Source organism: Vigna unguiculata, chromosome 9 (assembly GCF_037176805.1).
Source record: "Vigna unguiculata cultivar grain cowpea cultivar isolate G323 ecotype 2 chromosome 9, ASM3717680v1, whole genome shotgun sequence".
NCBI lineage: Eukaryota > Viridiplantae > Streptophyta > Magnoliopsida > Fabales > Fabaceae > Vigna > Vigna unguiculata.
Genome location: NC_140800.1, coordinates 8,540,915 through 8,557,210, shown reverse-complemented (window position 1 = coordinate 8,557,210; position 16,296 = coordinate 8,540,915). Strand labels below are relative to the sequence as shown.

General features: G+C 31.9%; 1 protein-coding gene across 1 annotated transcript; it reads left to right on the top strand.

The window, feature by feature from the left end:
* The first annotated feature begins 2,668 nt into the window (after positions 1-2,668).
* PNSB4 (NDH dependent flow 6) lies at positions 2,669-4,032 on the top strand. The gene is made up of 6 exons (XM_028048982.2): positions 2,669-2,853; positions 2,929-2,964; positions 3,108-3,267; positions 3,375-3,430; positions 3,512-3,583; positions 3,767-4,032. The coding sequence occupies exons 1-6, from the start codon at positions 2,755-2,757 to the stop codon at positions 3,893-3,895; spliced, it is 552 nt and encodes a 183-aa protein (XP_027904783.1). The 5' UTR covers positions 2,669-2,754; the 3' UTR covers positions 3,896-4,032.
* Positions 4,033-16,296: the final 12,264 nt, after the last annotated feature.

The window sequence follows — 16,296 nt, the reverse complement described above, 5'->3', positions numbered from 1 at the left end:
TGTTCTCACACCCATTCCACATGATAACTCAAAACATTTCGTTCTCATGCCAAATACCAACCAGCCAACCAATCCATTTATCGTTTCACACCAAATATAGTAAACGTCCCATAAAAGCATACCAAACATGCATGATCACATACTTAGAGCTTGAAAGGTAAATAAACAATCATGGAACAATTTCAGGCAGTACGTGTTTTCTGCACGAATCTCGTCCAAGCTAGAGGTCTTCGCTCAAACGAAAGAGATTCACTCGGTCAAGCGAGCCCTTCTCGCTTAAGCGAGATTACTCATCGCTCAAAATGAAAACTCGTCGCTTGAGCAACAATTCAAGTTGAAACCAGGGGTGAGTTCCTGCTACTCTCGCTTAGGCGAGGGCCACTCGCTTAGGCAAGATTAGTAGGTTTCTCACCTGCTCGCACATGCAACACCATACATCCAACCAGAAGCACAAACAATATATTTGCACACGATCAACAACATTATTCAAGGACCAAGAACATAAAACAGACCATAAACAGGCAAAATAACTTAAAACATGAAACCCTAACTTCCCTTACCTGGACAAATACTAGAAAACGAAACAGGCACCTAATAGATGAGCACCACAACTCCAAGACGAACTAAAGAGCTGTAAAGCACGAACATAAAGACGAGGGTAAATTTCTAGAGACAAGCCCAAGACAAAACCAAGGCAACAAAGCTGGAAAGGAGTAAAGGAAAGGTTGAGGTTCAACTTACATGAAAGAAAGTGAGCACAACTAGCTAGGAGAAGGATGTGGCTCAAGCCCTAACAGAGCTTCTGTTTTCAGAAAGGGTGAAAGGTAAATGAATGTTGCTAAGTGAGGAGACAAAACACGTAGTGGAAAAACTATAGAGTTTTTCTGAAATAGCTAAAGGCTAATAGGCCGACTTGGGCCCCTTACCTACTAAAGTTAGGCCCATCAGTTTAAGACAGAAAAAGGGGGCTACAGGTATGGGGATGTACATATATGCCTCGTCCCCATCCACACACTCGCGATAATACATGTCCCCGTCATATCTCATCCCCGTTTAAATTATTAAAATATTCATAATCAATTAATTAACCTTTAATTGTTTGGTTTGTCATAAATTTCAGATGCATCTCCAAAATATTTTTCATCTCATCATAACCTTTATGCAATTATATTTAAATCATGTATATTAATTAAATATTTTTTATGTCTCACATTTGAATATTTTTACTTTTTTTAATATTTTAATTTATTGTATATTTTCCTTTCACATGAAAATTTTTAAGTGTTCAATAGCATAACCCTTTCATTTACAAGGTAATATAACAAATTTATCTTTTTTACTCTATTATTATTAATTTTTGTTTTATTTAAAAAATCTTTTTATTTTGGTAAAACAATTTTCATTGTCTCTTAATCATTGAGTATGTTGATATTTGAAAAGTTTTCTTAAATTTCTAAGGTATTTTTCATCTTATCGTATCTTAATTATACATTTATTTTTCTTTGTGCGGTTTCATTCAGTAGTCCTCAAATTGTTTCTAAGACACACATTTGATAATTTTTTAATATTTTTATTTATTTATTTTATCATATAGAATACTATTTTGATATATTTTATATAATTATTTTTTATTCTCTAACTCATTATCATACTGTAATTTTGTCATTATAATTGTATAAATAAATTTTATTTACTATAATATAAAAATTTAATGTAATTGTCTTGAATTTTTTTTATCACCATTCAATATACATTCAAGTTCAAAAGAGACAAAATCTATGTGAAAATTATATTATTATTAGTCTAATCTTTATTTTTTCTGTGATTTTAGTCAAATGATGTAGTATAACATTTATTAGTGTATAAAAAATAGATTCATTAAAATTTAAAAAATTGAAGTAAACAAACATTTAAAATATGTTTTTATTTGAATATTTGTTTTCCTTTTATATTTTTTTAAAAATATTTTTAAATTTTATCAACTAGATTTCATTAATGTTTATAAATTTAATAAATGTTTTGATTCTCATGAGATTTTATTTGGTATTTTAATTTGAAATGTATACAATTATAAATTTTTTCTAAATAGTTGATATTGAAGAAATAACTCTCCTCTTAATATTGAATATTTGATAATGTTATGTTTCCTTTACCTTCATCATAATTTTTTATTATTTTATAAAATTTAATTAATTAATATTGAAACAACAAGAAAGTAAGTACGAGTATGGATACAAATCTATACCTGTTACTAATTGAGGAGGTAGATGAAACAAAAATTTAATATCATATTAGATTTAATATATGGGGATGAAATAAATTTTTTCTATTAAAATATGTGTGAGATAATAAAACCCGTCCTTATCCACCCCGCTCTATCCTGTTGTCATCTTTGATTAGAGCTTAATTCAAAGTAGTTAAATTGTTTTTTTTTTTAATTAAGGAAGCTAAAGTGGACGTGAGATTTACGCTAACTGACTTTGGAAGTTAAATGTTTGAAAGTTGAACATAGATAAATCCAATGTTAAGGTTAAATGTTATGTTTGGAATGTAAAGCTGAATGAAAAGGATATTCATGAATGAGGACAATAGGGTCATTTTAATGAATTGTTGAGTAGAATTGCACTCAGACCCATTTGTTGGAATTATGTGCTTGAAACTGAAGGGTGGTTCTTCTTTGTGCTCTTATCCACTCTATCCCAATATGAAAGGACATAGTAGCAACCACTTTTTCTGCACTTTTTGCTCAAAGCAATGGCTGAAGCTGTTATGGGTTTCACCCTTTTCAAATCACATAATCTTGGCTCATCTCTACAAACAAGGAGGTTTCAAATGAACCACTCTTCAAGATTGGTAAAATGCTCCTTCAATATCCATTTTCATCACATGTTATGAACCAAAAAATGAAGGTGTTTCTCTCTTTTGCAGCATTCAAACTCTACCCTTTCCAACAGACCGTGGCAGGTACGTATACTTCATGTTGAAAGTTCAAACCAAGTTTACTATATTTAACCTTAGAGCATATGGATTGAACTTGAGTGCACAAAATTTATGTATTTGAAACCAAAATTTTTATAGCATGTTGCATGTTATGTGTTTGTAAGAAGGTGTCAGAGGGAAAGAGCAAAAGGGCATCTCTGTGTAAAGTGAATGGCTTACCCGATTGGCCACTTATGGCAATTATAGTTGAACACATGGAAGGACAGAGAGATTTGATCACTAGTAAATCAGTTTCCCATCTCAGTGATCAAGCAATAAAGAATGTTTGTAAGTCTCAACCACCAAACTCTGTTCTTTAATTTCTACTTATTTTTTCTTCTCTCCTAGGAATTTCAATTTGGTTTCTTAATTGGTATTTTTTGTTTCTGTTGTAGACACTTGGTACATAATGTTCACCGTTTGGGGAGGCTTATTCTTTGGTTCAATGAAGGTAATAAATCAAGGAACTTCTATGGATGTTTTATTTATTTATTTATTTTATGTAATATATGTTTGTTTGATACGATTTTAGGATCCATATTATGACTCTGAAGCATATAGGGGAGATGGAGGAGATGGTACCGGCAACTGGATCTATGAAAAGGTAATCCTTTTAATGATCAATTATGATTATTAGGGATCTAATTTTTTGTAGGTATATATCTTGTTGCCATTATGTTACATATTTTTAATGGGAGAAACTGTTTTTCCTGCATAAATTATATGCAGTACTGAAGATGACATTTTTGGTTATAAATATTTAATGGGTGTTGTTATATATATGCAGCAAGAAACGATGGAAGCAGAAGCCAGGGAAGCTTTATGGAGGGAGGAGTTGATTGAGGAGATAGAAGAAAAGGTTGAAGGGTTGAGAGAACTTGAAGAAGGTGTCAAGAAAGAGAAACTAGTCAAGTGATTCATTCTTGCATGCATACTTTTTGCTTCCACCCATTCTCCGTTATTGTGTATATAAATTAAGATTATTTTCTTATGCTTCAAATGCAATGCTAAATCACCATATAAATTAATGTGTGGATTTTAATTGTTTTCTCATCGGTTGGTACGAGAATTTCGATTCTTGACGTTGGTGATTTTTTTTTTTTACTTTCTATTTTTCTTTAAACATTTTTAAACTTAAGGTAAAAACCAGTGGTAAAGTTATTTCTCAACTCGATACATATATACAAATTTATTAATAATTTTTGTTTCACAAATGAAAATTAAATTAAAAATAATCTCAACTGGTATTTCATGAGATTCCGGTTAAGGCTCACAAGAATGCTAAGACCCATATAGAATTACAAGTTATAATCGAACCAAACAATTCCAAAATTAACCAATAAACCACCAAATCCTTCACCTAGCCTCACCTACAGTTTGACCGTTACCCAAAAAAACCTTCAAGAAATGTTATACAATTCAAACCAAGGCTTCTATGACCTAGCCTTACATATTTTAAACCAAACCCAGCACACATAACACCAAAACACCAACTAATAATTATGTTCTTGTAATCCAATTCCGCTAGCCCTCTTTTAGAGAACCTACAATATACTTTTCAAAAATCACCCAAAAACCTCAAAGACTCTGTTCAAAACTCACCCAAAACCTCCAAGAATAAGCCCCAAGTACTGATGAACTAAAATTTAGTCACCTTGTAGCATCCCAATTTTTATTACTTAAAAACTAGTTAAATAAGATGTCTCATTTTAGTGTTCAAAACAAATAAATCAGTGTATAAAATATATTATTACAGTCTTATAAAAGATAAGACTATAAAAATATAACATTTATATAAACCAACTAAAAATCAATTCTAGTTTCTATACATAAACTAACCACTTACACAAGTTTCCACTGAAACCTTCCACCAATCTAATAGATGACTCCTAATCCTCTAGAGGTGCTTTTGAAACTGCAACCATACTTGCTCCCACTGAATAGGTGATCATCATCGCAAAAGAAAAACAAACAACAGAAGAAGGATAAACTAATGTGCAAAAGAGTCTTCATATAATAGAAATGAAATTTATTTCACATACTTGATCAACCATACAAGCATTGGTAAAGACAAGCATACCACATACAATGACTCAAACAAGACTCAATTATTCGAATACATGCATTGATATCGGATCTTAACAAATTGTGCACTTGTGGTGGCTTATACTACTCTGTAGAGTCATTGCCAATGGGTTTCACCCTACCACTCACAAGGTTAGTCCGTTAAACGTCTTTGGCCAAGATAAAACCCATAGACTAGGACCTCCTACTCCTCTCACCATATGCCAAATCTGTCACTACTTGAGAATTTGATGGTCATTAGAGCGTTAGGATACCTTCCAACTAGATCCATATACAAATGCATACACTATTATAAATCATTACAAATCCTCCTTGAATTAACATAAACAAATCTCAACTTAACCTCTGTAGAGTCATAATCCTCTGAAAACTCTAGCACATTGAGAGAGATAGAGGAAAAATCTGTTCACGTTTTTCACTGAGCTGCCACCGTAAAATTGACACTGCGGATTCATTCACCGTTGGATCGTGCTAAATATTTTACAACAGGTTCGGAACACATTGTTCTTCATTCTGACCGGTCGGATTCGCACTGCAGCAGTGATTTTATAGGTTTTTATTCTCTTTGTTCTTCTCTATTTAAAAAGTTTGTTCCTTTGTTATATGGTTGGGTGCTAACACTAATTTGTACAGTTGATTGAGACTCATTTGTACTTTTGTTGATCATAGTGAAGTCATTTCTTTGTTTTGGACGACTCATGATTTTTACTCTTGATTTGAGGGGTTTTCCACATTAAAAATCTTGGTGTCTTTATTTGTGATTATGGTGATTTATTATTGTTGTTCTTTGGTAGTTGTTCCTCCTCATAGATTCTTGCAAGTTAGGAGAAATTATATCTGCAATATTCTCTGTTATATTGTTTGTGTTGTTGTTTTCCCCATCAACCTCATATAATCAAATCTCAATTCAATCTCGCATACTAATCATTTCCTAAGCAATATACCTTTGCCACAACACATCAAAATTTAGCATAGAAAATGACTACTCGACTCTGATGTATTCGTTCAGCGAAATCATCCATTCACTCAAGGAATAGTGCCTAAAGCCCCCACTTGCTTAGTGACTAGAAAAATTGATGCAATTTGTTCATTTTTATTAAATTTATTGAAGCGGATCAAGGATTTATCATTAAAATTGACACTCAGATTATGTTAATTACAATAACAAAACATTTCCTTGTTAACAACTTTAATTTTGATAAAAAATTATGCAATTTGGTCATTTTCATTAAATTTATTGAAGCAAATCAAGGATTTATCATTAAAATTGATACTGAGATTATGTTAATTACACTATCAAAGCTTTTCCTTATTAATAGCTTTAGAGGACCAATTTTACATTTTTTGACAAAAACAGTAACCAAAAGAATAATTATACTAAATATTTATTAAGATACTTTTTATTTTCTTTCTCATTCTTTTATAGTTTTTCATAAACTATACTCATTTCTTAGTCTTATACGATTTTTTTTATTATTTTTGTAGAAAGAAGGAAATTAGATCAAACTCTTTACTTTTACTTTCATTTTTTTCATCTATTCTCTTACTTTCTTTCATTTTTCATCTATTCTCTTGTTTTTTTAAGAAAAAAAAAATTCTCTCTTATCTCACTTTATAATCAAATATTAATTTAATAATTAATATTATTTTTTATTTCACAAATCTTTTATATATTATTTTTTTATATTACTTTAACCCCTAGAAAACTTTTAATCAAAATCCACAACTACATCTATATTTTTGGATTTATCAATTATCGCAATCAAATGAGTCTCGTCGGTTGTCACCTACTGTAGCTTTGCTGCACTGTAGACATCTTTAGTACAAGTCCTAGCATGATATTTCTTTTTACTTGGGTACCATGTTGTGTTCTGCAACGCAGAAAATCTTGTACTACAATTAATTGCATTAATCTCATCAATTGTCAGCTCTTTTATTCAGCATAACAACTACAAACTATCAACACCACCAGAGCTTATGTGTTGAAGCAGTAGTAGGTGCATTTGCAGAGAAACATGTATATTATATATAACCTCCTTTGCCCTACAGTGATTTATTCAAACAACTGCCAAAATCACTCATGATTTATAAACACACTTATGTTCACCTTAGACTCTATCTATTCCTTAACCATGATTTATTATCATTATCTCTGTTTTCAACTATGTCTCATAATTATCCCTTACTGATTTTAGACAGATTATTTAATTGAAACATCAATCTAAATGGAAAAATAGTTGTTTTTACTCTTAATACGTTATCCAAATCCAAAGATCTGAAAAAATTCTCTTTGATCATCAAATTAAGGATACATTTTTTTTTTTAATTTAATCAATCACCTGAAAAAGGACAATATCTTTGCAGAGAATAATGCAGCCCATAGACGGATAATTTCTTTTAAAATAGTTAATATATTTATTTTAAAGTATTAGAAATGTATGGTGATAAAGTTAAAGTATGAAGGTTAGAGAGAATCCATATCTGTGTGGTGTCCATTTCCATTGATCGGCAACAGTTATCCTTTGTTCGATGAGGAACAGAAGCATTCTGAGATTTTTGCAAACCGAACCAAAGGTGTTATCCAAGAAAGGATTACACAGAATATGGTGAAAACATTGAAGAGGCAATTCAAGCTCTGACACCCATTTTTGTCGAACCACTCACCTCTTACAAATGATGTCACAAAATCACTTGCACCTCCCTCTCTTCCTGCCAAGTACCTAAATGTGTCATGCTCCTTCTAATTCTGCTTCTTGCACTTTTTTGTCATCCATGGGGATAAGTAGGTTCCTCACATTCTAGTGTTTTCTACTTTTAAACCAATAATCCTTTTAGTTATCAGAATTTTATGATTTATTTAATTAGTCTTAAAAAATTATTTTCATTGCCATTTTTTCTAATACCATTCTACAAATAGATACACCACTTTTTAATAAATAAAAAGTAACTTGTTTATTTAATTAAATAAATAATAGAATAATTTTTCTTTATTTTTTAAATAACTACATCATTTATTTAAAAAAATCATTACATAGTTTTTTAATATTATTTTTATAAAATTATATACATATGTATACATGTATATAAATGTATTGCTTTTAAACCTTTTAATTAATTACACATAAAAATAATAAAATTGTAAAATTAGATATATATTTTAAATTATATTTTTTATATTATTATATAAAGAAATATTATTGTGTGCATATGTTTTCAATTATATTTTTGAATAAATATATTTTTAAATTGAAATGAGTGTTTTACTAATTTCCTTTTTATGTTTTACTAATTTTAATTTTAATGTGTCATCTCTTTAGATTTAATTGTTTTTGTTAATTTAAATATTCTTTAAATTTAACTTTTTTAAATAAAATAATTATTTATGATAAAAATAAATAAATAAATATTATCTACAACAAATTATAAAAAAATTATATTCATTTTTAAAATTATAATTGTAATATTTTTTAAATGAACAGATGTGTTTTTACTAATTTTAATATAATAAAAATATAAATACATGTGTGAAGCATATATGCTTTTACTAATAATGTTTTTCACATTTTCCCTTTTCTGGTCTGATGTCAAGTAACTTATTTAATTTAAATGGTTTAAAATGGTCACAAAGTTAAAATCGAGGAATTAAAACTGTTAAAAAAAATTATGGTTAAATGGGTAAAAATTTAAAACCAATGATAATTAAGTTATGTATGACTGTCCAATGAAATTTTTGTCAGGGGAATTTCTTCCCATTTTTTTTTTCTTTCTCTCTTTCTTGTGTTTCTCCTTTCTTTGTCTTCTTTTTTTAACAAACATTTGTAAAGTTAATATTCATTATAACTTATAGAAAATATTCTAAATACTTCACAAAGGTCACAGGTTATGAGCAAATATATCACCATCCACCCATAATATAACTACAATTGAATTTCAATATATCCCACAATATCTCCCATATGTATTTAATTGGATATTATCTTTAATTACTGTGTAGGTTACAAATATCTTTCTCTAGGACAATTTAATTACAACTAAAAATATTTTTTTATAAAAAGAACCCTATAAATATATGAATGATTTTATTTTTATTTTATTAAAAAGTTAAAATTAAATAAATGGATTCTTTAAAAAAAACAAAAATTAGAACACTTTGGAAAAAAAAAAAATCTCTTATCCATTCTTTTTCGTGAGTTCTTCGTCTTTTTTTCTCTTTCCTTTTCTGTTTTTTATATAATTTAACACGTAAATCCTACAACATGTTCTTAGTAATTTATATATAAATGAGTGTAATCTGTTCTTTTTATAAGAACTATTCTGACCTTCAATACATGTAAATTTTCTGAGTTTGTATGTGATTTTTTCTGTGTTCTAAATGAATCCTCATTCTTTAGTGGTCATGAAATCACAACCTAATTTTTTCATTGGGATTTTGTTGTATATAGAATAAGCTTGAGTAGTGTAGGGATGTCCAAGGAGAGCATTGGTAAGCACTTCCTTTAAGGTAAGAGGAGTTAATCATTTATAAGTTTTTCTTAATATTAATTTGAATGAATTGTTAATTTCTTCTTGAAATGTTGAGTCTTTGTTTTGAAAATAAATTGAGGTTTCTCTGGTTTCTCTGTTTTGAAGTGTGTTTTAATGTCAGTATGGAAGGATCGATCGATAGGATTGGAAATATGGTAAAATGTGAGGTGATTGAAGAAAAAGTTTATGTGAAAGTTATGAAATTATGATGTCTTTATGTTGTTATGCAGAATTGAGAAAGAGCTTGTGATGATGAGAATGAATGTGTCATGTTCAAACGTGGGTTGTGGTGTTTCTAATGGTTGAAGTAATTTTGGTGAAACTTTAGACTGAAAAGGAGTATTTTATAGGAGTGAGTTATGTGCATGTAACGTTTACATATATTTGAGTGAATGTGATATCTTGTAACAACAAGTGATATCTTATAACAACAATCGATAGCCTTAAGATCTTAAATTTAAAACTGAGTGAACACCATTGGGCACATTGCCCTTGCCACTTAATGTTATTGAATAAATTTTGGGAAGAACAATCTCTGGCTTGCTACCGTTGGGCGGTTTGGTGTGTCTTTGGGCGCCATACTTGAAGAGGTAAGGGCGTTGGACGACAACAACTTAGCATTGAGCGACACTCTGGTAGAAAGCTCTAGTGGAACGTGGTTGGTGCACTGGGTGACAGGGTAAGTGCGTTGGACGACTTTTCAAACCTAAACTTTTATTAAATGATGAAGTTAGAGTTTTTGCTTGAATTAATTATGTGTGGTTGAGCATGCTTCGCATCATTTTCCATCATCCACATCATTTACAATGACAAACTTGGGCATGCTTCTGCATCATTTTCCATCATGAATTATATTATAAGTTCATTACAATCTAATATATGATTGTGCTATGCATTTGGAATCTCTATGGTAAAAGTTAGGCATAATTATTATTTCATAGAAATTTGTTGCAGATCATACTTAGGGACCTAGTGTTATTAACTCTCTCATGGCTTAGTTGGATGACATTGGTCTTGAGCTTTGGAACAACATTATATAATTGGGAGTAAGTGTGATAGGTGTAGACTTTCACGAGTCCATTCAATACATCATTCTTGAGCTTCATTTAACTAATTCGATGATAAATAAGAAGAATCTTTCAATGCACTCATATTGACATCAAGGTTGATAACACTTTCACATGATTTGAAGATAACATCGGGTTATTCAACTTCAACTTTGTCCAGACTAGTTTCAAATTCACTCATTGGATTCAATAGTAGACTTCTATAAGGCGACCTCATACATGGTTTGTTTGATCTCTTTTAGGATTTATTACATGACTCATTGTTCAGTACTTAATATCTTTTTATTTAAATTAGTTTTAGGAAATATTTCTAGTTTTAAAAATATCTTTCAATTTTAGAAATTAGTTATTATTTTAGAATTAGAAAATCAAGATTGAAATATTGTAAATATTTTATTTTTTATATTCTATTACAATATGTTATATATATATATATATATATATATATATATATATATATATAAAGAGAGAGTGTATATTGAATAAAATAAAGTTCTTTCATATAAGATATGATGAAGGATTGACCCCAACCAAGGATGGACGCACATGCTTAAGAAGACTAAGCATGTTTAGAAAGAAAGTTCACTAATCCTTCATCCCTTTCATTTGTGTTTGTTATTTTTGATTCCCTAAGTTGACTTAGTTGAATCAACTTTAGTTGACTTGTTGACCTTTGACTAGGTTTGACTTGTTGACTATAGTTGACTTGACTTAAGCCAACATGCTAATCTATGTTTATTTGCTTTGTAGGTTAATTAGGAGTAAGAAAGCAATGCTAGGTGGCGCATGATGATTGGGGAGCATAAATGATGTGGAGGAGAGAGTAAAGCAAAGGCATAAAGCATAAAGTAAAAGGCATGAAGCAAGTGTACCTATGTACCTTTGGTCTCCTTTGTTTTTAGCACACTTTGACCACTTTTTGGAGACATATGAGACACATTCTTTGTCTCCTTTTGTGCTAGAACGAAATTAGTCTTGCACACACCATACTTGGCTCTTTTGTCTCTCATTTTTGTAACCTTATTTGACCTAGTTTCTAGAAGCTAGGGTTAGGTTTTTGTAGAGACATCCTTAGGTATCTTTTATTTGCTTAGAGGCCCCTAAACTCTTCTATATAAGGGGTGCTCCTAGACATGTAAAAGGGTTGAACATTTTGAAGTAAAAACACTCTTGTGTCTCAACCATTTGTGAGAGTTTCCTCCCTTGGGAGTGAATACTTTTAAGCCTTATCTTGCATAGCAAGTGGCGGCACACATCCACTCATCTTCAAGGTTGCCATGGCTTCTAGTCTAGCCTTGTAGTGGCGTGTTTCTCACATTTTTACCATTTCTTTCCTATCCATTTTATGTTTTCTTCTTCCTTTAATTGTTCTTGGTTTTCTATGGTTTATGTGCTTTCCATTTTCTTTTTGTTTTGAATCAATCCATCATCTTCTTCTCTTGAGCTTTGTGAAAGGAACCTTCACATCTAGATAGCTTGCTATCTTAATGTCCAGTGGGGATTTCACTTAGCTTTCTTAATCAACTCACACCATATTCTATAATCTTAAAAAGGAACAAGATAAGCCTTCATCATTTGGTATCTAGAGCTTTGGTTGTCCTTGAATATGGTGTTTTCATGTTCTAACCTTGTCTTGTGTAGCTATCTTTGAATGGTCCACATAAAAACAATGCTGGCAGAAACTGTTCACGATTTTAAAAGATTAAACTGCACCTACTCAGTGGTCCAAAAATTACGTTCTTGATGTCTAAAGAAAGCTCTGTTAGTCTAGTTTTTAACAAAAAAAGAACCAATGCATTTGGACTTTTGTGGAGAGAGTTATGATTGAAATAGTGAGCAAAGGTCAGAGCTGCCGAGATCACCGCGAATCAACGTTTTTCAGGTTATGTTGGGCAGTTTTGGCTACTGTTTTTGTTACTCTTCTTACTCCTAAATGTTGTTGGATAACATGCCTTTGTGTGCTTAATCACTGACCTTCATTTCCAAAAGTTTAAATGCATGATAGCTACATGTTTGAGTCTTTAAATGTGCCTAACTTTTGCTTGAGTCATATGTCATATGTTAGCTTGAAGTTTTCTTCTTCTTGTTTTTCCAAGTATTTGAATCTTGCTTTCACTTTATGTCTTGCTTGATGTATGCCCCATGAAATTGATTTTGGCCTAAAACTTGAGGAACTAAGTGTCCAAGCCACCTAAAACTCTTTCTCACCATTTTATGAAACTAGTTGTGAAAGAAGAAAAATTTGCACCAATTTTTGCCTAAAAACCGAGAACAACCTTGCTCCTTGGTGTACTAAAAGTGTGTTTTTCACTAGGTGTTATGCTACTAGTTTTCATACTTGAGAATTGGGTGATATTGGCTAATTAGTTCCATGCTTTAACTTGGTTATGATCTTTCTTGGTGCATGCATGATTTAAGACTTGAAGATGCTTGTCAAGTACTTTCCATAGAGTCTTAAAAATTTGCTTTTCTTGTGTTAGTGTTGTTCAAAGTTTTGTCACCAATATTTTTCTTTCCTTAGAGTTTAGTTTTCCTTGTTTTTGTGCTTTTCTTGCTTGTCACTAGGTGTTTTTTGTTTTGTCTTAGTAGTTTTCTTTTCTTGAAACTCTTGGGGTATTGTGGCTGAATCACTTGTCTTGCATTTGAAGGTTTTGAACAAGTTTTTAAAAGTGTTTGCTTCACTCCTTTGGTGGATTTTGAGTGCTAGCCTTGCCTTGTTACTTTGGGAGTGTGATCTAAACACTTGGGTTGCATTTTGGGTTGGATTTGGTCTCGATTTTGATGTTGTCTAACCCCTAATCCATTTATTTTGTCTCGGATTTGAGTGTTTTTGTTGTAGGAATCATGGCAAGTTCATCAAATGCACCTACACCAAACAAAAATAATACATTGATGAGATTGTTTCGGGATTTGGAGTTGTCTAGAAAGGAGGCCTTTGAACAATTGAGAAAGGACAAGGAGCAAAGTGACCTAAGAATCCAAGAGCACATTCAAAGGCTTGAAGCTAGGGATAAAGAAAGAGATCCTAGGAAAAGAGGGCATTCTAGGCGCAACCCATCACAAGAGAAGCAAACTCCAAAGATTCCTAAGTTCTATGGTGGAAGTGATCCCACAATCTTCCTTGATTGGGAAGCTAAAGTTGATCAAATTTTCATTGAAAATCATGTAAAGGATCAATCACAAGTTGATCTAGTAGTTTTAGGATTTTTGGAGTATGCCAATACTTGGTGGCATAAAGTTTGTAAGAATTATGACCAAGGGCCATCCGCGGCTTCTTGGATGGACATTAAAACTCTTATGCGCGCTAGATTTGTTCCTCCCTCCTATAGGAAGGAACTTATTATGAAGCTCCAAAGGCTTCACCAAGGTCCTATGAGTGTGAGTGAATACTTTAAAGAATTAGAATCTCAAATGCGTAAGGTTGAAATAAAAGAAACTAACAAAGAGAAAATAAAAAGATTTGTGAGTGGTCTTAGGAGAGACATAAAATACCAAGTAGAGTTGTATGAGTACTCCACTCTTGAAAATGTTTTCACACTTGTCCTTGGGATTGAAATTCAATTGAAAAGAAAAAGAAGGGCAAAGAAGAGTTACTCACCCAACCACTACTTTAGTCACTCATGGAAGGGAAATGATAAAAAGAAACATGATAAGTTCCCTTCTAACTCTCATCAAGAACCACCAAGTAAAAGTAAGTCTCCAAGTGATCACATTCACCATTCCACTTCTTCAAGATCAAGTTCCATTAAATGTTTTAAATGTTTGGGTTATAATCACATTGCTTTAAATTGCCCAACCAAGAGGACCATGATCTTAAAGAAGAGTAATGATGTTGAAAGTGAACACTCATCTCCCCATTCTCTTTCAAAAGAATCTTCTTCCTCTAGTAAAACAAAAATTTTTGAGAAAGACCCTATGTTATTAAGGCGCATGATAGGTCAAGATCAAAGTGAGCTTGAGCCAACTCAAAGAGAAAACATTTTTCAATCTAGATGCAAAATTAACAAATGGGTTTGCTCTCTAATTATTGATGGAGGAAGTAGTACCAATGTAGCTAGCACAAGGTTGGTGGAAAAGCTTAGCTTAGAGACCATTCCTCATGCTAAACCCTACAAGCTTGCTTGGATAAGTAAAGAGGGAGAAATAGATGTCAATAAACAAGTCCTAATTAATTTCTCTATAGGAAGCTACAAAGATGAGGTGCTATGTGATGTTGTTCCCATGGAAGTCACACATATCTTACTAGGTAGGCCATGGCAATTTGATAAACAAACTTTACATGATGGCCATACCAACCAATACATTTTCTTCAAAAATGGGAAAAAGACAACTTTACTACCTCTATCACCTCAAGAAGTTAATAAGGATAAAAATATAATAAGAAAAGATAAAGAAGAAAAACAAAAGGGGCAAGCTTTCACTAAGGTGTTACTTGCCTACAAAAAAATTCTTCAAAAGCAAGATGTGCATCACCCTTCCTTCTCTTCCCAAGCTAAAAAAGGAAGGCCCAAAGCACAAGCAAGAGAGAAAGAGTAGTCTAGAAAACAAAAATGGCCTAACCAAGGTTAGGGGTAATACCCTTAGAAAGGATGGAACAAGAGCTCATAAAAGGGAGGCGCAAATCCTCCCCCAAATCAAGTCAAGCTCCATCTACAAAGGCTTAAAGAATTTGTGGTCAAATTCTCTCCAAGGAGAGGAGGATGATGAAGGATTAACCCCAACCAAGGATGGACGCACATGCTTAAGAAGACTAAGCATGTTTAGAAAGGAAGTTCACTAATCCTTCATCTCTTTCATTTGTGTTTGTTATTTTTGATTCCCTAAATTGACTTAGTTGAATCAACTTTAGTTGACTTGTTGACCTTTGACTAGGTTTGACTTGTTGACTATAGTTGACTTGACTTAAGCCAACATGCTAATCTATGTTTATTTGCTTTGTAGGTTAATTAGGAGTAAGAAAGCAATGCTAGGTGGCGCATGGTGATTGGGGAGCATAAATGATGTGGAGGAGAGAGTAAAACAAAGGCATAAAGCATAAAGTAAAAGGCATGAAGCAAGTGTACCTATGTACCTTTGGTCTCCTTTGTTTTTAGCACACTTTGACCACTTTTTGGAGACATATGAGACACATTCTTTGTCTCCTTTTGTGCTAGAACGAAATTAGTCTTGCACACACCATACTTGGCTCTTTTGTCTCTCATTTTTGTAACCTTATTTGACCTAGTTTCTAGAAGCTAGGGTTAGGTTTTTGTAGAGACATCCTTAGGTATCTTTTATTTGCTTAGAGGCCCCTAAACTCTTCTATATAAGGGGTGCTCCTAGACATGTAAAAGGGTTGAACATTTTGAAGTAAAAACACTCTTGTGTCTCAACCATTTGTGAGAGTTTCCTCCCTTGGGAGTGAATACTTTTAAGCCTTATCTTGCATAGCAAGTGGCGGCACACATCCACTCATCTTCAAGGTTGCCATGGCTTCTAGCCTAGCCTTTTAGTGGCGTGTTTCTCACATTTTTACCATTTCTTTCCTATCCATTTTATGTTTTCTTCTTCCTTTAATTGTTCTTGGTTTTCTATGGTTTATGTGCTTTCCATTTTCTTTTTGTTTTGAATCAATCCATCATCTTCTTCGCTTGAGCTTTGT

Bases quoted from the DNA above. Each gene is read 5' to 3' on its own strand.
- PNSB4 (XM_028048982.2), top strand. From the start codon at position 2,755: ATGGCTGAAGCTGTTATGGGTTTCACCCTTTTCAAATCACATAATCTT. The intron at 2,854-2,928 runs GTAAAATGCTCC...TCTCTTTTGCAG, and splicing joins TGAACCACTCTTCAAGATTG to CATTCAAACTCTACCCTTTC. The intron at 3,268-3,374 runs GTAAGTCTCAAC...TTTCTGTTGTAG, and splicing joins TCAAGCAATAAAGAATGTTT to ACACTTGGTACATAATGTTC.